Below are 22794 nucleotides of genomic sequence, written 5' to 3' on the forward strand. Positions count from 1 at the left end.
ACAACGCAATAAGAAACCCTATGATTTGCAGCATTTCATTACAAGAACTACACCAAATGCCAAAGTGAGCTCTCCTTTCTTTCAGCAAATATTTATTAAAATACTAGTATCACTTAAGTTTATTACCTGAAAGAATTCAAGACACAGCCATTCCTGCCTGTGTCTGAAGTGCAATACATACCATCAGCTCCATGTGTAAAAAATACTTCTCAAGTAAAAACATGTTTTCTCCACTAAGCAACACTACATGTAATATAGATCTTTCCACATTCCTGCAAAAAGCAGTCTTACAACCAGGTTAACTCTTTAACTCTCTTTTTTTCCTTTTTTCTTTTTCTTTTTTTTTTCCTTTTTTTTTTTTTTAACCAGATTTGCAGAAAGCTGAAGTTTCCAAGTTCCTGCAAGCAGGTGTAAAGCAACTCCAGTTAAAGACACAGCAACTCACATGTACACAGGGTTCTGGTATTTTGTCAAGTTTCTATTCTGCTTTACAAGATTTTAATGCATGCCAAGAATAGGAGTGTATTTTTAGTCAGTTCTACACGTGAAAGACAAAAATGGGATGACAGAACACAAGAGAGAAAGAAGAAAGAAAAGCCTACACCTAATACACCCAAAGTATATCTGATCTTTTCCTGGATATTCTTCAGTTGCTTTTTGTGGTTATGCTCCTCTTGTAACCCTGGTATTATAAGCCTAAAGGAATATTAAAAACCATTATTTTCCTTGTGATGTATAAAATCAAAATAGAAAAGGCCAAATACCCCACACAATCTTGGCATTTACTGAATCTACTCTTCGCAACTTGCTGCAAGACTGCAAATTTACTCAGGTCATAAAACAACCTTCAGTTTGAGAAGGATACATGGAATTTCTCACATCATCACCTCAGAGACTAAAAACCCACCTGCCTGCTCTCCAACATCAGGTAGGACTTTTTGTGAACATGAGGTCTAAAGTATAATTTTCTGCAGGACTTAAGGTTCATTTTAGAAATAATAGTTTCCTCCCTAGAATAAAAGGGCTATAAATCTATTAAGTACACACTTCCCAAACCTGCAGGGAGATATCTTGGCCTCTGATTTTCCTCAGTTTTGCCAACCAGCACTAAAATGAAACCAATGAAAAACACAAACCAGTCAATTTGCATCTGTCCTTTAAAACATTCTCCAGTATAGTAGAAGAGTCAAAACACATGCCAATTTTCAGTGCCGCCAGCTCAGAAAGTTAGGAGAGACAGCAGAGGCAAGCAGTAGAGTTTCTGAGGAAGGGCAGGAGCAGCTTCAGGCAGAGGTCCTTGCTGAGCATCCCTGCTTGCTCTGTCCATGCACAGGCTCAGTCTGTTCTCTGCACGGACTCTTAGGTGTTTGTTTCTATTAAGCACCACTTGCTGAGCACAAAACAGAGAGACAATCCTGTGAGAAGAACAAGGTGGTTCCACTAACCTGTCCTGTAAAGCATATTCTTGCCAATATGGCCTGTAAAACACACAGCTATATAGACTCCAGATAACTAATGTTACTTCTTAAATAATTAAATAATTAAAACATCTTCCTTAAGTGGCTATATAAACCTTGTTTATTTTGATTGGACTCTTGTCTCAAAAGACAAGTTATATTTCAGTTTGCCAAGAAATATGCAGAAACTTCTTCATCACTGTTCTATGAAAGAAATGAACAAGCAAGTGTAATTTGTCTCTTTGATGTACATACCAAAACTAAATCCACTTATTTTCCTAAAGGTGTATTTAGAAATAAGATTCAAATATGATTTCTAATAATGTCCAGTAACTGAATTGTTTATTACCTGAATGTGTCTTGCTCTTACACTCAAATGCAAAAAGCATTACTAAGAAAAAATATTCAGAAGAAGAGGGAAAAAAATGGAGTGCACAAAGAAATAAAACAGACACTGATTTTCTTCTTGGTACTCTTCCACACCCCCAAAATACTTTATAAGATTCAGAGATGAAATACGTTATCAGCAAGGATGCAAGCATTTAACACATTTTTTCTATTTCAGGCAAAGCAATGAACAAGTACCAGAAGTACCCAAAAACGGGGTCACCCAAGGTAGCAGAAGAATAAAAGCCTACAGAGATTGCATGAGCTGTAGATTTGAGTTACTCCTTAAATTCTTAAATCTTTCTTTCATCTGTCTTGAAAAACAACCAAACACCAAAGGCTTAAAGTATTTACATTAGGATTTTTAGATGGGCCCAGTTAGAATAATTATAAGGAACAATGCAAAATATAAACAAACACAAGTATTAGAAAAAATTATCTATAGAGAATTAAAATAGCCTCAAACATATTAAGATTTTCTTTTTTCAAGATTTTTTAATTCATCTACTCCCACAAAACGTCATAATGTTCTAGATGATAAAACATGCAAAACTACAACAGGTTACTGAACAAGCTTGAATTGCACTGCATGGAACCCATGTCATTTAATACTGACTAGATAAAAAAGGTATAGAAAATACTTTTGGTTTTTTGCAGTACTAACTCTCCCACTGTAATTTTTGTTCAAGTTCCACTGAAGCTAAATCTAATATGAATCTTAGCCTATAAAAAATAAAAGTTGCTGCTAGCAATACGAGTCCAAGCTTGAACTACTATAACATCAGGTATTTTTTGAAAAGCCTATTGTTTCAAGAAGAAAACTACCTGACTCTGTCCCAGGGTGACCAAAGTGAAGGGCACTGACTGGTCTCATTCTGAAAGGCTCTTCAACTGACCTAGTGGATTAATTCTGCCCACTCTGATATCAACTAAAGCCAAGTCACCCAATCCCAGCAACGTGGCCCCAAAGGGAAATTGTAGCTCCAGTGAAGTCACAGCAAATTTCTTACTGATTTCTCCTTATCTTCAGCCCTATTTTCAGTTGTGGGAAACACACTCCCTATTTTTAAAAAAGCATGCTCTATTGCCTCCCTTGCTTCCTTTGAGCAAGTCCAAATTTACAGACAAATGATAGCATCTTCTGAGAAATCATACCATGATTTAAAAGAATTAGAAAACAAATATCTGAGCTCCCTCAGGAATATTGAGAAATACAGTTACAATATGGTTTAAAAATACATCTTGTATATGTGCATGATGGGTCGGGACATCATTTCAGCCATTTGAGTGTCAATTATTCTTTGATTAATATTGTTAACAAAAAAATACTGTGACTATAATATTAAGAGTAACAGTCCTTACCTACACTTTAAAACCCTCCTGGCACAATCACTATATGACAGCTGTTGAACAGTGTAATGCAGCAGTCTTTCCTTAAAGCAAGATGCTTATTTTGCTTCAAATGTAAATAAACTCATGTCTCCTGCTGCCATGTAAAATGAGCTGTTCATACGTAAGTGATTTTGTACCTTCCTAGTGAAGCAGCAAACAACTCTCTGTTCTCCACTCCTGATCACCAAATCTATTTCCTGCCTAACTCCAGTGCAGAGTGACAGCTAATTCTGCTAGCAAATCGAGCTCCCAATAACAAAATAACTGCTGCTTCTTTAAACAACAACCTTTTTCAGAACACCAACACAGTGGGCTTGCATGTTTTCCTCTCTAATGTCCCCACTTCCTAGCAGAACAACAAATGTGATTACAGCTATTAAATATTCCAGCTAAATGACAATCGTTTAGCAGTAACAAAAATACATTTCATTTGTCATAATACATTGATCATTCTTACACATTTCCTGTACAAATATTGTCTGCCTCTTACTCCCGTTTGGATGTAAAAATTACCATTTACTGAACATCATTACATGGTAATTCAACAGATAAAAATGTTGACCCAGCCTCATTTCCAAACCATCTCTCACCAGCTGAAAGATCAGTTCTTTTCCCTTTTCAACCTACATTTTTTTTCAGCACTGTTTCAAAGAATGATGGAAGCTACTGAAATGTTTCTATTTACCATAATAATGCAATTCCGTTACTTAAGGGATTTTCTTCAGTAAACAATCTCAGATGACCAGCATTAAGATGAAGAGCTAAACTATCATAAGGACCACAAACTTATTTCAAATTTGATTCTGTGATTATCCGTAATCTGTGCTCACCTCCCTCTATAGAGTGAATTACACTCAATAGAAGGGATAATTCTAAAGGAGACAATACAACATAAAGCCTTATCCTGCCATGAACTAAAGTAGCAGCCTTTTTTTTTCAATTTAGTCAATGAGGCTTAGTATACCCAAAAGAAAGAACCACGCTAAACATTTTCCTACAGTCTGCACAAGCACAGTACTTAGCATTTTCCCAAATCTGAAATTTAAAAATCCCATTTCTTTACATGACAAAGAGCAACAACTTTTCTTTGCAATTATTAACACTTGACTATCAAAAGACCCATTCTTAAAGATGACCTTACATGAAAGGCAACTAGCTATAACTTCTTGTCCCTTTTTCTGGTTCAAACTTTACGTTATTCACGAAGCAGCAGTTCTACTTATTTTACTGATTTTTTTTTCCTAGAGTTTTATAGAAGTTCAACAGGATAGCACATCTATCATTCAAATAAAATGTTACTAAGGAATTATTTTAATTAGAAGTATTTGTAATTTTTTTTAGAACAGGAAGTTGGAAAAAATAATAACAAAATAGATTCATAATCTGCTACTGATAGCTCCAAATAAATGCCCAGTGAAAAAAGCAAGCCAAAATAAATGAAACAAGCAAACAAAAACCCAAACAGAACACACACACCACAAAAGCCATACCAAAACCAAAAAGAAAAACAAATGCCCCCAAAACCCCAAAGGTAAATCAAACAAAACTCTGGAAAAACGTACTTCTGAAGCACATGCTGATCAAAGCTTTACACTCCCTTCTCATGTGTGTGCATCAAATGTATCTATCAATCTTTAAGAAAAAGCAACACATCTCACTGTTTTGTCCTCTGCTGGTTATTTTTGAGATTCAACCACATTGATTCATGCTCTGTTCTTGCAAAATAAATAGACTGAGAACTGAAAATGGTGCTTATTTTCTATATCTGCTCTCTTTAACAAGACTAACATCAATTGTGCTAACACCTGCTTAGGAGCAAAAAACTGCAATGCATTTAGTATCATCTAGGTGCTGAGGGCAATTATACACACAGAGGACCAAAAAGGTAATCACTTGACCAATACTTGCTGTATGTATACACAGCAGTTTAAGTTAATGGTTAGAGCCAAATATGACAGTAAGCCTCACTTTCTTGGCATACTTCAATCTTTTAGAATTAAAATGACCTCAGAAAGTAACTCACACAACAAGCCAACCAGTAGTAAACATGTGTGTTTGCTAGCTTTAAAACTCTATCTGCCAAGGCAACAGCCAACTGATTTCCTTGGCACAAACTCGACATTTCCAAGCTGGGACGTTACCCAATATGGGCACTGGAAACCCTTTTCTAAATGATGTAATCACGCTGCTGCTCCTATAGTTCTGGTTTACTTGCAGTTTCCATTACAATAAATCCTTTCTGTATATTCCTAGAGGTTTTACAACATTTTCTCCCCTTAAAAAAAATGAAAGTTACTCCACTTGAAACTTGCCATAAAAGACAACAGGCATATTTTCCTTACACCTCAATATAATCTGTATATCAAAAAAGGAGGGAAATGGAATTAGTACTTCTCTGTATATCTACAGTTCCATTCTTAAAACAGTGAGGACACTAATAACATTTGGTTTTGGATTTGGCAAATCAAGAATATAAAAAAAAAGTTAAAGGGTCAAGTGATTAGCACCCTTTCACCTCATAGTATTTCTATAGCAAAAAAACAGGAGAAAGAATAGATCGAGGCTCAGACCTCATAACTTGTCTTGCTGCAAGCAGGCTCAAGGTACTAAGGCAACTGCATGATCGGTACTGAAATGTTCCATTTTAAATAGCAATTAGAAATGGCTGTTGTATGCATCCATGCAAATATCTTCCATAAAGAATTTACTATGCATTATAGCAACACGATCCTATTTACACAATAAGTTGTTGTTCCAGTCCATCAAGTACACAAGGAATTTTAATGCATGCTAAGAAAAATCAATTAGGCAATGATCATATGATTAAACAGGCATATCACACCATTCAATTCTTTCAAACATATTCATAAATCCAAGCCTTCAAACTTTGATGAAAACTTTCAAAACCTGTAAGTGAATACTTTAAGTATATGATTTTTAAGCTTAATGAAATTCCTCACAAAATAAAATACTGCATGCTATTATCACAAAAAAGCAACACTACTGGTGAGAAAAAAGCCCCTTATTTTGATCAGTATTCTGAGGTCTTTTTATTTTTACCAGAACATGTATTTACAAAGCAGCAGGTTTTCCTACAGCACACAGCACTAAGGCACTTTGAGTGGGTAATCGAACTAAAGCCAGAAGGAACCGATCATGGCATCATCACTTGCTTGACTGAGGTCCAAAAAGGGTGTGAGGCAAAAAAGAAGTTACATGAAAAGCAAATTATTGTCTTTATAATCAGATCTTATTACTTAGATAGTATTTCACTCATAGGGAGATGTATTGCAAAATCAAGACTGAAGTTTTCAGGTGTTAGCTATCCCTGCATATTAGGATTTTCAGTTTTGACATAATCTCTTTATAATTCTAAGTGGTAGCTAAGATACTAGAAATTGAAAGTTAAATCCAAAAGAATATTTTTCTGCTTTCTGGTTTTAAATACATTCCCTGGGTAAGGAGTGCTAATAACCAAAAAATTACAATCACCCCATACAAACCAGGAGAGAAAGTTCATGACATTATGAGACAGCAGTATTAAGACTTATAGGCAAGAACAGCATTTTAAAACCTTGTTGCAACTTGTGTTCCATTCATGAAGACGGACAACATTGGCACAGGTCATCCTGCTCCCAGCTTCTACTTGCCTTCTTCCCCCCTCTCCCACTGAAGGTGAATGGGAAAGAAACAAAATCCCAAGTTTCCTAACAGTATAAAAATCTCTTTCTAAGTAATTAATTTTCCATATTAATACATCCTGACAAGAAATATATCAAGTCTACAATCCTATAAATTAAGTATATAACTCTTTGTATCACCTTCCCTTCTCATACCTTCCCTTTTATATAGGTGGCCAAATCAGTCCAAATGCTTTATGTATTTATTTGACTCACACTGGACATGCCCTCAAAATCTTACAAAATACTGCAGCATTCTTCAAACTGCTTAGCACTTTGTCCCTGGAGGCTATCAATCATCTTCACATGAAAATCTGTATCTCTGTTGTTAACTGTCAGAAAAGAAAGCTTACCATTGCTTTATTTACAATCAACCTGCCTTTCCTATCTGGCCATTTATATATCTAGACCCCTTTATCTTTAGCTGCATTAGTGTAAAGAGATTGACTGGATTTCAAATTGTGCCCCTTATTTAAGGCTCAATGTGTTGTGCTGGAGCTCATCATTGATAACTCATCAGAGATGAGTTCAAAACTCACTTAGGGGATCTGCTTTCTCTCTTCAGTCCTTTGCAGAACATACCCCATACTTTCCATAGTCACTTTGACATCCTGCAGTTTCCACATGGAATTTTAGGAGAATCTGGGGGCTTATTTGCACCTTCATGTTTGGTGCCAAGTATGCCTAGACCAAACAACAGTTGTAAGAGAATGACTGCAGCATTTCATAGATACCCCTTTTAAAACTGGCTAGCAGGCTGTGCTTGACACCCATGCTGCAGATACGTAGGCTGACTGCACCTGATACCATTTCATCTTTTTTATCCTCTTTAATCTTTTACTGCTTATGCCAGAGGCCTCCCTTCCTGAGAGAGAGTTCTTCCACCTCTGGGCTGCAGGCTGGAATACACTATTCTCTGCTGCAATATGACATAGACCAGCTAACTACATCTAGGCAATTATCTTCAATTCTACCACTTTCATTAATTTTAGCTCAATCTTTAGGGTGTTGTTTTTCATCTTTATTTCTTCATTTGCAGCATTCTGCAGAAGAGCCTGCAAGTTAAAATCTGTCAAGTCCCATAGTTCTAACCTCAAGCCACAACACTTGCTGACAAAGAGCCAGACTTAACATTTCAAGGTCTTCTTCAAAATTCAAAAATCTTCACAGTTTAACAAAAAAGCCTTCTTGTTTCATCCAAGGAAACAGAGCTGACACCCTCAGCTGTCTTTGAGCAACAGAAAAATATAACTTAAAATAAGAACAATCTTTCCCATTGATGCTTCCCACCCTTCCTACAGTGTGGCACTTCCACCCTCATAATCCATCTACTCAGTGCTATCTCTGCACAATACTTAAATCTGAGCACGGTATGTGTTTAAGGCCCAGTATTTTTTAACCAATCAAGTTTTTGGAAGTGCCTTGCGCTTTTGATAAATTCAATGTGACACTGTAAAGCAGTCCAATTTCCAGAAAGTGCTGAGATTCATCTTCTGAAACTTCTGGCAATATTATGTATTTTATATATATATATATATATATATATATATATATATATATATGATATCTAAAGTAGGTACGTGCTACACAGTTTTAACAAGTGTGGCTAGGCTGTCCTTATTTAATATTCATGTCACAGGAGTAAAAATCCAGCCAGGAATCAAACTGTGGCATCCTGTGCCAAAGACAACTTACCACTCAGCTGGTAAGTTGGCAATTCAATTTACAAACCTGCATTCCTGCATTTTAATCCTTTGTAGAAAGGTGGTAATATATGAGCAATATGAAAAGAACTGGATTCAGATCATTAGAGGTTCACAAACCAAACACATGAAGCTTTGGAGGCTGTCCAAAACAAAATCATGCCTAGGTGGTGATGTCCGTTCAATAAAAATTCAATGTCATAATTATCCTGTCCCTTTTTCCCCGAAGAGCTCTGGTGCTCGGCCGGCACTGCCGCTCTGCCACTTACGGCAGCGCTGCGAGGAGACGGATGGGGCCGGCAGCCAATGGTGCTGCCAGGTCACTGCCTGCTGACGGGTAATTTACAATTACCAAGCAATTAGCAAATGCACTGAAAATTCAACACTCATCTCTGCGTAACGCAGAATAAGTCATTTTTAAATTAAAAATCTGTTTTAATAACTTCACTTTGGTTACAGATACACAGAGAAAAATAAAGCCTCCTTTATTCAATTTCAACTCCCTTTTGCAACTGACAAAATGCTTTGCTGCCTGAATCTAGCAAACCAAATATACAGTTTGGCATTTATAAACTAAATAATCTCTTCATTATCAGTAAGTATCTATTTAACAACAGAAAAGAATAAAAATTGAGACCTGTGATAATGATACTATAATATACTTCAAACCGTTATTTAATTAACTGCCTGATTAACATCTTGTCCTGCTGGATGGGTAATAACAAGAACTGGCCAGGCATCTATCTGCCAGGGGTCCAAAATTTTATTTTATTTTCTATATTTAACAATAAATAGCATAAAAAGAAGCGAATCTGTAACTAGACAGTTGCACAAAACAAATGTTCTTTCCCATTAATGATAAAGTTACTAATCTGTTGTGCTCACAAGGCAGTGTAGAGCTCTCACTGCCTACACTCACATCCCTAATTTAGAAAAAAAAATTAGCAAAACATTAACTTCTTGATAACCTTGGTTTATTTCTCCCTCTTGAAAACTGCTCTATTTTCCTTAGTACATGGTATGCACATTGAGATTGACCTTCTTAAAAAGGGTAGGAAAAAAGCACAAGAGGTCTCTATCAAGCAGTGAAATCCAAGCAGATTAAAAAAAAGATCCCTACCTTTCTATGTACTCTGATACATTTTAAAAAATCCTGACTTTAAAGAGTTGGTAAAAGAAAAAAAATAAGCTACAGACTCCTATCAAAATGAGGAGAAAAAAGAAAACCAACCACCACAACAACAAACAGCTGATATAAATATGTAACAGTTTTGTATGCACTGGACTACGCTAGCCTTGATGCACTGATGTCAGCTCTACGTTTTCATCTTACATTTAAGTGTATGTAAGCCGGAGAGATAGAGAACATAAAAACCCCTAACAAACCAAGAACAAAACAGCAACAGCAGCAAAGAAAAGAACCAAAAAATATGCAAGACTAAATGGTGTCAACTGGAAAAAAACAGAAAACTCATGGCATTTGATATACTTCTCTCTCTCCAGAAAGATACCAGCAACAAACTAAATCCTGTTCTAACTGTAAGGGATTTCAAAAAACATTCACACTGTAAAGGTAATTTCTTTAAAACAGTCCTTCATCCTCCTTCTGCACAAGAAATAATTATTTCTGACGGTTTTCTCTTGCACCCTCTGTATTACTGGAATGTCAGAAGGGAAGAGAAAGAGAGGAGGGAAACCAAAGCAACCCAGAAAAATCCTCCACAAACCTGTTGCTGTGGATACTGCATTCCTCCCATGGCTGCCGGGGCTCGGCCCTGCATTCCCACGGGATAGCGCTGGGGGCCGGGAGGGCCGTAGGACTGCCCGGGGTAGGGGCTGCTCTGCTGTGCCTGAGAGTGAGGGTTATTGCCCATGCCGTACAGCTGCGGCCTCTTCATCACCATCGGATCCATCGGACTGCCCTGTTGGCAAACACAAGCAAAGGAATATTTAAGACATGCAAAGAAAAAGGTCAGAATCGTCATGCTCGCTGCGGGTGAATTATACATGTGTTTTCTCAATGCTTTATACATCAAATATTGACTTGATGTACAAACTGGCAAAGTACCATATCCTGGGTTCTCTGACTAATTAGATGAGGTTTTGAATAGTGAGTTTGGGACTTCCATTCCATTTTAAATAACTTTAAAAAATATTTGACACTAAAACTTGAGGCTGTCTGTTACCTATACAGACAGAGAGCAGAAAATATGCCCAAAAAATTTCAGCTTAAGAAATAATTAAATATACTGCTACACACTGATTAGCATCACTGACCTTAACGTTAAAACAAAAATAAAATAAAAACATAAATATTATATCAAGAGAGACACAAACAGTGGACAAGCCACTTAACCTTGAGAAAATGTCTGCTCTCTTACATAAAAAAAAAACAGAAACTGGAAAGAAAATAAAGTTTCCAAGAAGTGCAATGCATACAGAACACTGCATTCAATGCATTTCAGCATTTTCCTATTGCTTTTCTGCACACTAATAAGTTTCCAGATCAAAAAGCAAGTCATAACCCACATTTTACATGAAAGTTTATTTGCTTCCTTAATAGACCTCAGAAAATCCAAACTGCAACCAGTGATGGAGGGGGAAGGGAGGTAAGGGAGGGAAGTTTTATTTTTAGACTTTTTGGCAGCACTTACCAAGCCCTGTAACAGTTTCAGGACAGGTGTCAACCATTGTGCAGTATTACACTCATGTTTTATTACTGAGAACTAACTGAACCAGAAAAAATATCATACTTCGTGAAGTGCAGCCCTGTATTGTTAATATGACATCCATTTTTTAATTCTTGAGTTCTGGTTAGGTTAATGGCAGAATGTGGGCTAACCTTTCCAAAAGCCTATCACAATCTTATCTTCACACAAGTGGCACATACTCCCCTCCTGCTCCCCCCCCTCCCCCCCTAAAAGACCTATTAATTCACCCAGCCAGCCCACTCCCCAGCCAGGAGCAGGATTCCCTCCTGCAGCACATTTTGCACATGTTTTCCTATAGCGCACTGCTGAACAGTTTAATTTAAAACCTCCTATGTAATATGGCTTTTTCATGTCCTTTCTGGCTATTATATTCTGATGTAACAGTTATTATGACAATAACTAACATTTCCCACTCCCACCCGTTTCTTCCCATCACTGCTGTTTGTACTACTAACATGCTACTTTTTTTGTTCCTGTCCAAAATATGCCCTTTCCAAAGCAGTCACTGCTTAATGAACTATTATTCTTTCCTTACTGCAAATAAAATCTATCAAACCTAATTTTTTTTTCCCCTGGCTGTCTCCACCATTACCAATACCAATTTTCCAGGAATATCACCCAAAACTAATAAAGTATTCTGAATATGGGCACACTACACCTGAGGAGATGGAAATTATAATCTCCTCCTCAGATGACATCTCCATTCACTTCAGAAGAGGACTGCCTGTTTTTGCTACCATAGCAAATTCCACATTCACTGCTAATTTTGGGTAAGTATTACTCAGCAATTTTCCCTTTATTGCTTGCCTGCTCTATAGCCAGATTAGAAGTTTCTATTTTTTGCCACTAAATGTCCCTGGGTAATTTACTATTTATATTTCATACTTTTCAAAATCAACGGTTCCTCAACCACTGCAGATCACCTGATCCACAACAACATTCTCAATTCTGGGTTTTTTTTTTCAGGCCACCATGCACTCTCACCACAGTTTCAACTAAAAACACAAAGGCGAGCAGATGCACTATAGATTCCTTCTTACAGTGTCCCAGGGGAAAACTTACATTTCCTCCTATAGACCACAACATTATATTTATGATTATGTCTGTGTTTTAATGTTCAGTGCATCACCTGTCTTCTTCTCAAACATAAATCCGTATTCAAATAGCATCTTGAGCTTCCTCCATAGATTCCCATGAGGCCGAATAGCACTTTTCATTGCTACCATCTTGTGTTTCATGGTATAATTTCTAGGTCTCATCTCCAATAACCACATTTACTTAAATTCAAGTTTAATTAATTTTGAGTGCAATATTTTCTTTTTAATCCAATTCTTAAGTATAAACAATGCAGATAGCTACACAGCTAAAACAATTTAACATTATCCATTATTAAGACTACTTTCAGGTGCATATAAACTTTGCCAAACTTCAAGCATTTAGGCTGAAATTTTCCAGGGCATATGTATGCCTGAGGCTGAAATTCTCTGGAAAATTCAGCAGAAATAGTTCAGCTATGTCTTAGAATGAGGTCACAGAAAAATACATGGTTTATGTTCTCACATAAAACACTTGAAAATACCTCTTGAATACCATGCTTTGAGGCAGAGAATTTTAATTTCCCAGGGTGACACTGGACATTCATGAAAGGCAAGGTATGTGCCCGTGTCAGAGAGATCACCTGAATGTCACCAGGCTGGGAGGACAGGAGGAATAAACAAGAGCGCATGAGGGGCAGGGCAAGGCTTCTCAGAGGAGTTATGAAGTGTATGGAAACTGCCTTGAATTTGCCAGACAAAGGAAGAGGGACAATGAGTTAAAAAAGCAATGGACACAGAAGTGAGGCAGAAAGAGCTGAAGGGGAGAGGAGGAAACAGGGTCAGGAGGCGACATGGATACAGGCCAAAGAGTCTCTGTCCTTTGGACTAGTGACCTCCAAGCAGAGGAGATTCTGTGTGTGTGTTGGGAGAGTGCGCCTCACTGCCAGTGCATCCTTCCTTCCCTCCTTCTCACCAGCCTGCCATCACTACACGTCTCCGGTTTTCCTTCAGGTGAGCCATTCCCCTTTCCCTTGGGTGATATCCCACCAATTCAGAAAGGAGGGGAGGGATGAAGAGCCTCAGATACTGCTATAAATCCAGTCAACAGGGGCTGCAGTGTCTCACACAACACTGGAATTGAGGGGGCCGTGGTCACTGGGAGGCAGGGGACTTGGACATTCTTAGAACTTATTGTGAACTGGAAGTCAGAAACCTGGACCAAGGACTGGAGATACTTGAATATGAGAAAGCGAGAGAGAGCAGTGACTGTGCCTGGATAAATTACTGAGACAATCCACAGGGACCTACCCTAGCTACCAGTGCTGCCTGTTCCCTCCTCTCTCCAAAGATCTCAGGGAAAGAACAAGCAGTAGAGTGTTCTATGATCTCTAAAGTTGGAGAAAACAGACTTGGTGAGGAAACATTTCTCATCCTATGCAGTGGTCGGTCCTTATGAGGGGTGGCAAGTCACCACTGCTGTTCCTGACTCCCTTCAGATTAGATCTCAACCCTCTATGTGGTGTAGCTAAAGGTGAAGACATCTACCAGTGACTCAGTGGCTGTCAACATATTTCTGCAAGTCAAAACAAAATGAAAGAGCCAGCTCTCCCCCAGGCTTAAGAAAGATTATTACTGCAGAAGTTGAGAGCTCCTGGAATTAAGTTTGCCCTTGCACCATTAAGTGTCTCCTTCACGGATATGGCTGTCTTTAAACCTGCAGCCACACTTCAATCCTCACAGGCAGTGTGTGTGCCTGCTCCAGGTATCCACCAGCACACGGCAGGGAAGGGGCCAGTGTGAGCTACTGGAGCAGGGCTTCACTTACCATACAGGCATTGAATGCAGGAGACAGCTGTCCTACCATCTAAAGTAGCTATGTGCTGCTCAGTCAGAAACAGACTCTACCTCTGCCACAGCTTTTCATAAAATTTACCAATTTAATGCATCCTGACTTGAAATCCTGGGCCTTAAACTGCAGAAAATGCTGCATATCTACAACTGCAACAATTTTTGAATTTGATGATAGATGTTCTCTGAAAGTGTTTCCAGAAACTGCGTGTTTCAAAAAATTTAACCTACAGCAATCAAAACCAGGCCAAACTTTCTACAACAATGCCTCCATTTCCCTTATGTAAAAATGAAAAAAAAGGGAAAAAATTTCCAACCCCAAAAATGAACAAAAAAGCCCCATCATTTCTTCAACACAGAACTGATTTCGGAGTTTAGTATGTCCACGATCAATACCACTGAAAACTCTCTAACAAAAAGACAAATTTTGTCTTAAGAACAGTATATAGCGAGGAAGACCTGGAGCCATACACTTAACAGAAAGATAATAGAGCTGCTCATCAGGTACTGTCCACCTTACAGTGAAGATAAAAATTTCAATGTAACTTTTTCCAGCTTTAATGAATGCACAGTTTTTAGCTTTATCATTCTTATAGACTTTCTGACTTCATTCTTACAGTGACTTTCTCTCATCCATGACATTTTGAAAACTTACTAGAAGAAGTTGCTAATTGAGACATAAATCTTATAATCTTATTTGAAGTTTCCTTTAACATTTATTAAGTTCCGGTATTTTCTTTAGCATCAGTTCCAACAGTTTTCAGAGACAAGTTTTTAGTGACAGAATGATAATGAGATGTACCAACCTCTTTATGCTGTAGGGATCATAACCCAACCCCTCCACAAATGCTCTCTAACACCTACCAAAAATGACAGTACTGCTCTAACTGCATCACATTCCTCTAAAACCCAGCATGCATGTTTGACTGTGAATGGATGATGTGTGTGTTTTCACATCTGCCACGCCTTTACTTTCTATTATACGCTGTAGTGCAAAGTTTTAATCACTTATTAAATTTCATTTTAGTGTCATTGTAGTAATCGACATCCATTTGTTTTTTTTCCTGCCTTTACAGAACAGTCCAATTTTTCTCTAGTGCCATTTTACTCCTAATACACACATTACCATTTTGACAGTTTATCTAGTGTTTGCTCGTGCTAATTTTTACTGCCATGTTCTTCTAGGCAAACCTAGATGGATTCTGCCTTTTACTTCTTATTCCACACCTCCTCTTCAACTTGCTGCATTTCATTAAAATTGAGTAGAACTGCAGTTCCTCAAAATACCTCAGTCTTGTTCTTTGCTTCAGTCCACAGAAATACCATAATTTATAACCCCTTTATTATAGCGCCTTTCTCATGTCAGTATCAGATTCATTTGCACATGTACTATCAGGCTTTGTGAGAACAGAGCATTTCATAAGAGTTCCTGCCTAACATGTGCCTCATGAGCAGCTTAAAATACCCAGTGGAAGGTTTGCTTATGATTTCAACAGGGCCAAGGTTTCATTCCCAGTCTTTAGACTGACATACAACTATTAAGGTACGACACTGAAAAATCTACACTATTTACAAATAGTAACTGACAATCTTTTTCTCATACCTGTTCCTTCCTTCAATGTTTTGTGTAAAAGAATACATAAACTCGACATTCCTGCTACAAGCAAAAGTGAAAAAATTAATATTCTGCACCCACTTGTAAACTCAGTGTCACCACCACCATCCTGCTCTCCTCCCATCCAAAACAATCAAATCACCTCACCCTGAAGTACCTGGAGATTCAATTTTGCCTTTTCTTAAATGATAGAAAAATACACTACCATTTTCTTTAGTCATTTAGCCAGTGTTTTCCAGTTACAGCATCTACACTCATATCTGAGGCAGCTTGAACAAGAGAATAAGTTGAGAAGCAGCGTGATCAAAACCAGCTCCTACTTTTAAGGCATTACTGATGTTATGCACACATTACATACATATGTCCACTATCAAGTTATCAACTAGTGCTTCACTTCTAACAACAAAATGTTTATTTGAATTATATTTATGAATATGAACAACACCAGTCACTGTCCCAAAATACAACTAACATTTCCATTTAAAGATGCCACAAAGACCCTCACCACTGAAATCTCAATACAGGGAGGCGTGGGAAACACTTTAATAAGGTCACAATGGGATTTAGATGTGAATCCCATTCAGCTAGTGCTCTCTTCTACAAGGCAGACAGAGCAATTCACTAGAAGACAAGTATTTACATGAGACATGTAACCACTTTTCAAGTGAAAGTGTGCTTTTTTGTTTAAACAAAAAAAAAATGAAAGAGGTATTAGTTTGGCTGACAACAGCAAATGCAGCGATTTAAAGCAACCATAAGCCACAAAGTATCCCAAGTAATGCTCCATCATTTGTGCCTGTAACAAAACATGAACTCAACACTTTCAAGTAGGCTTCTCCTCAAACTTCTAGAACTATGAATACAATAACTCTTTGTTTATTCATTGATCTGCAGCCAAAGCTTCTGTCTCTATATTAAACAAAAAAAAAAAAAAAAGAAAGAAAAGGAAAAAAAAAAAGCCTCTGTATAAAAACCAGAGCCTTGAAACCTCATAATAAGTACAGTTGACAATCAGTTACCGACATTCCAAGGAAGACAGGCATGGAGCTCTCAACTCTATGTCAGGCACCAAGTCACAAATTTATCACTAAAGATAATCACAAGTATTCACTATAATAAATGACACAGCTGGCTTGAGGATGGAACTGCAGAAAAGATAATCCACTCCTAGATAATGTCATCATTTGTATGAACATGTACAAGGACACCTCAGCCAACATTTTTACATGACAAAAGAGGGAGTATCAAAACAAGTCTAGTGTGTTTCAATATCCATTTAAGAAAGTTGCAAGCAACTATTTAAAAAGTATGAATGTACAGCATTAAATTCTAACATTAATAATAAAGTCTGAGAGGTGACTAGTAAACATGCTTTCTATTTTTTGTAAAAGGAAATCTACTATCTGTTTTACTAAAATTTTAATTTAAAAAGGTTGCACAAACACAACAAACAATAAGCAAAGACATAAGCCTATGGTGAAAGACAATCCAGTAAATGAAGAAGCACACACTAACAGAGTTTTAACATAAATAGCCATTTTGTTTGTCTTAAAGGTTCTGCATACTGTCTGATTTCAGCTTCAGGGAGATATCAGAAAGATTCTTTTCCACTCAAAACAGAGAATAAGTAATTAACAAGGCAAAAGAAAAAAAATCAAAGCTATGCCCCACAAAGAATCAACTACTACTTGCCTAGAACAATTACAAGTAATTTATACAAGCAACTGTTCCTGCAGGGTGAGGTAGAAGGATATACTGTTTTTCAGCCTTCTTCTGAGTATTTTTTTAACACACACAACCCATAAACTGTAAAGCCTGTGTATCAGCCATTCTCTATTTATAATTTTGCATATAAATAAAACTAAACAACTACCAAAAGAATAAATCACAACAAACATAACAAATAAACCTTTTTTTAATTACATGTACATAACTAACCTCTTCAGTTGCCACTACAAGTGCATGCAAAGGGTAAGACAACATCAAGAAGCAATCATACACATTAATACAGCTGATGGCCAAAACAACCCTAGGTTTCTGACAAATTCACATGGATATACAGCCCAGAACCACTGCCCCTTAAGTTGCCTTTGTCCTTGCCAGCTACTGACAGCTAATAGGTTACTCTGAAGTCACCTTAATGTGTGTCATCTATCCTCATCACACCTGAACATTCAGTTTTCTCCTGTAACCCACTTTCCTAATATCAAACCTTTTCCAGGAAATACTGAGGAATTATAGTCCTGTCTTTAGATTTGTTTTCTCCAACTTGGATGCCCCTACAAAGACTACTTTTCTTCAAGCATGCAGAAGCTCTACTCCCCTCCTCAACAAGTTTGCAGCAATTTCCAGTGCAGCAGAGTTCAGGGGTTCTTCTAGCAAACCTATCTTCAACTATACAACAGGTCACTCATTCCAGCTGCTTCTCCTATGTGCTGCCACATCGTGACCACGCTTTGGCTACTCCAATCTACAGTCCAGTCTGAACCTAGAACTGCCTGTGTTGGATGGTTTTGCACCCATACAACAGCTTTGGCACTGGAGCACAGTCAGACACGGGCAAAGCTCTCAGTCTGGCATTTTGACTGTCAAAATAGCAACCCCCAGTAGGAGAGCAAGGCAGATAGCAAGGGAAAATAGTAACCTATAGTTCTCAGGCTAGATTTACCGCTGGATGCCTCAAAGCTTTAAGGCCTCTTCGGTAGCCAAGGCAAATGGCTCAATAAGGATGAGAAAATCCATTCATAAACCCTGAAAACCAAGTTTAAAAAAGCAAAGCCCCACCCAGAATACCAGTTACTTCTATTTTGTCTGGCAATGAGGTTCTCAGCTTCCTAGACAAGTAAACACCTTCACTCACTGTGCATGGCTGCCATCTGGAACTCAGAGAAAAAATTCCCTTACCTACTTTGTACAGCTCTTACACAAACACGGCGTTAGATGGACAGAAAAGGATGTACTAAAAATAGTGTCTGTCAGCCAAGGAATAGAGCACTGCCCTGAGTGGAACGAGGGGAGCTCTGCGGGAAGGCTGCCTGCAGAGAAGTATTGCAGTAAGAGGGGGAAAATGCACAATGTCCTAAATATAAGTGATGAGAGTGAGGGATGTAAATGGAAAAAAAATCCCACATCCACTTTAAATTTTAAAGAAAAAACTTCCTAAACTTAATATTCATGTGGATCTGAATACACTTCTTCAATTACTTGGCTTTACTCATAGATATAAAATTAAAAGTTAGATGTATTTAATTGCTGGAGAGAACACTATCTGAGAAAGTGACATTGTGGACACTGGAGATGACAGAGTACCCACAAAAAGGTATAACCAATCACATCTAGGTCACAAGCCAAAAGTATATACAGTTAGCTGCAGATTTTTTCCACTCCCAGAGATATATATAGTTCTATAGTAACACACACGCACACACACAAAGGTATGCTGGTCATATATCCTCAGCATTTATGGCAAATTATTAATCAAGTCCCACCTGAAACAATTTGTTAAATTGATTTTAATCACTGGGCCTCTCATGTGAAGCTTTGTATAATCAGCATTTCATTTACAAAATTAATTGCCTGATTGATTCTCAAGAGGCAGTAGCTGTCATTACACTGCTGTCATAACTTTTGAGTAGGGGTGTCACAACACTGAATTCTGACAGTATGAAGAGCACTGCTATTTAAAAAATGAGGGCGGGGAGGTAGGGGGGAAACAAATACAGTGATTTCACAGAATTGCTCTTTAGCCCGATAGAATGTTAAAACCATTTCCCAGCAGTTTCAGCCAGCCTCCCTGTTTTCCATTCATTGAATAATGCACTACTCAGCTATTCAGTATCTTTTCTTAGAGGCAGGTTCATTTAATTCAATTTTATCATAGTTGCGGTTGCATAAAATGAGTTTGTTGTTGAATATACAAAAGATTTAATCACAGGCCGCTCTTAAGGTTATTTGTAGAGCAAAGTTTGACTTTCAAACACATGGAACTTTCTTCCAAATCCTAAACCGTGAGGAAAGCTGCTTTTTTTTTTCCCTGCTCTTTTTAAACAAAGCAAAGCAAACCGTAACTTTATAGAACTTATCTAGGAGCTCTTTTAGAAAGCTTTTTTTTCTCCCCTTGTCTTATAAGCTGTGTATAAGCCCTGGAGCCCTGCCAGAGTAGGAAGCAAAGCTCCTGTATTTGCTGTAGTTACTCCTATATCCACTGCTACTATATTCTTGGAAAAGACCGGTGCTCTGGAGAGGCGGCGCAGGCCAGCGGTTAGGGCACTGAGTCATGAGACAGGACTTCTATTCCTGGCTCAGCAGCTGACCTGATATGCAAACATGAGCACAACACTTCACCTTCCTGTGACTGGGTTTTCACTCTCACAACAACAAGTGTTATATGCACTTTTAACAAGAAAATACACAGGAGGACTTTGGGGACACTGATGTCAGTAAATGGGCAACAAGAAACAGGACTAGGAATTTGGAAGGGTAGGCTAAAGGAGGAAAATCCCCCAAACCTCTAGAAGATGTTGAAATGGAGAAATTACATCCACAGGCTGCAGCAAGGTACTCTAAACTTTCAGAAACCTACATTCCAAAGAAAAAAGGTCACTAGAAGCATCTTAAAAAGGAGTGAAAAGAAAGAAAAAAGATGACCTTAAATTTCTGCTGCTAGATCACTTGGAACAGTATTAATGCCTCTGAAAAAAATCACCTATTTCTAATATAAGGTCAAAAATAAGCTGAACTGCTCAAATTCAGCCTTGTACACTAGATTTTATCAAGTGTTCATGAAGGAAGCAAATGTAAAATTTCTAGGCCATGTTCTGAGATTACACTATTACCAAAAAAAAAGCAAATGACAACTCTTCAAAAACTGAATTATACTTACTTCTGGTATTTGTAATTGACCTCACCAGAGCAATTCCACAGTACATCAGAGTCCAGGTAACACTAGAACCTAGAAGATACTCCAGACAACACAGCCCCTTTTCTCTTCCTACCTCCCACTTCTTACTCTCATCCCTAACTACTGTCAAATATTATCTTCCAATGTTCTCTGCAAAGTGCTTTGCCACTTGAGTGGCTTTATGCAATTTTCTTCCCTTTTTGCAGGTGTCTCAGTTCATGATGAATAAAACTGGGGAGGAGGCGAGACGTCAACAGGAAGACACCAAAACAAGTATCATTGACAAAATTGATAGATTACTGAAATATAGAAGCACAAAAAAGTAAAAGAATGGAAAACTCCACCAAGCAAACAAAAGCAATTAGATGTTTTTGTTTTCCATAGCCATAACGTGAAATTTCAACTAAGGGAGGTTCAGAAAGTTCTGTCCACACTGAGAAATAGTTGCCAGAGTTTTAAACTATATCCTTCTGCCACACCAGTAAGAGTTCAGAAAAAGGAGAGAATCAGTCACCCTACTTACAACATAGGATAGCAGACTGGGACACTAAAAAGCAGTGCAAAGCACCGATTTTCTGTATTTATTGGTTTCTAGCTTCATAGCAGGTAGCTTACTGATTAATCAAACATCTCCTCTTTTCAAGCCCAACTTTTTTCTTTTTTAATAGCTAAAGAAATGGTCTTAATTAAAATAAGAAAACAGGGGAAACCCCCTAGCTAGAGCCAATATATGCAGAATTCCTAAAAGCATATATTTAGCATCAGGGTAATTGGAAAGCAAACTTAGCTCTACAACAGAAGTCCTGTCACTTCTTCAACTGCCAAGAAACTTATCTTGTAACATATTTTCTGTATTAAAACTGCTTCCTGTAGAGGCTGAAAAAACTTGGTTGCAAATAGTGCAAAATATTAAGTTACCTGGAAACAAACCAGTTCATCTTTTTTTAACCATCATTCCATTATGATCTCTGTATCACATTGGTTGAACATCGCAAAAATAAAGTGTCCCAGTTAGAGAGACATCAGCAGTGTCAGCTCAGCCCAAAAGTCCGCTACAAACAGATAATGAATCTGGAGCTATACACCCATATTGTGGAGCTGGAGTAATAGAATCTTGGTAAGTACCTGCCTGTGATTATTTTTTATTTATAATGACCTTTCTCATCAACACAGACACTGTCAGCAGCATGGAACTAACTTCCTGGGCAGGAGCAAAACAAACAAAAAGTCACCAGCAACAGGTGATTTAAAGCACTAGAAAATGGGGGGAGGGAGGTTGTAAGTAGATAAGGTAAAAATTAAAATCAATCACCAGAGCAAATTACAGTTATGAGTGGGAATTTCCATTATTGATTGAAAACATTTAATAGTAAGTTACAAATTAGAAGAAACAGTAAACTGAAGGTTGAAGCCCTTGTATCACTTGAGAAAACAATGTGACTAGAAACCATGAATCCACACACATGCCTACAATTCACACCCGCTCTATTGTATAATGTAACTGATTCCCAAGTATCGTTTTACAATTCTGATTAGGTCTTACAAAAATCTTGTTTATTAAATTGCTTTCTTTAGGCATTCATAACTGCTAATTTGTTTCCAACTAAATCATGTATCATCTGAAAAAGACTACATTGCAACAGCAAAATGACACTCCTGGGATTACATTTCATCTAGATTTTAGAATTAAAAGGACAAAAACTACATGAGTTGTAAATTTCACTTTGAAGGTAGTGGTGTTAACACCCTTCAAGGAATTCTAGAACTACTGGTGCACTTGACATGTAGCAGCTGTACTGAAACAAACATAGCAAGTCAAAAACTCCAAGTATTAAGGGATCTGTTAATCCTTGAATTTTAATTTCTACAATTTAAAAAATGGATCAACATATATGTATTTATACAAACATTTCCAAAGCAAAATAACTTTCTGTTATTATAATTTAAAAGCTATGTTGATTTTAAAACACTGTCAGCTCTAATTCCTACATGTTTTAAACAAACTTAAAATTTTGCAGAAATTTGGGAATGACTTTCGAAGAACACTATGGAAATGACATCTAG

The 22794-nt window shown here is 37.5% G+C and overlaps 1 protein-coding gene across 8 annotated transcripts in view; it reads right to left on the reverse strand.

The window, feature by feature from the left end:
• Positions 1 to 22794, reverse strand: part of ARID1B (AT-rich interaction domain 1B) — a 325490-nt gene that overhangs the window by 282045 nt on the left and 20651 nt on the right. For all 8 annotated transcript variants that reach the window (XM_077782156.1, XM_077782157.1, XM_077782158.1 and 5 more), the window contains exon 2: positions 10347 to 10541. In XM_077782156.1, the coding sequence (XP_077638282.1) occupies positions 10347 to 10532 (186 nt within the window). In that variant the 5' untranslated portion in view covers positions 10533 to 10541. The remainder of the gene's footprint in view (positions 1 to 10346; positions 10542 to 22794) is intronic.

Source organism: Lonchura striata, chromosome 3, assembly GCF_046129695.1.
Source record: "Lonchura striata isolate bLonStr1 chromosome 3, bLonStr1.mat, whole genome shotgun sequence".
Lineage (NCBI taxonomy): Eukaryota > Metazoa > Chordata > Aves > Passeriformes > Estrildidae > Lonchura > Lonchura striata.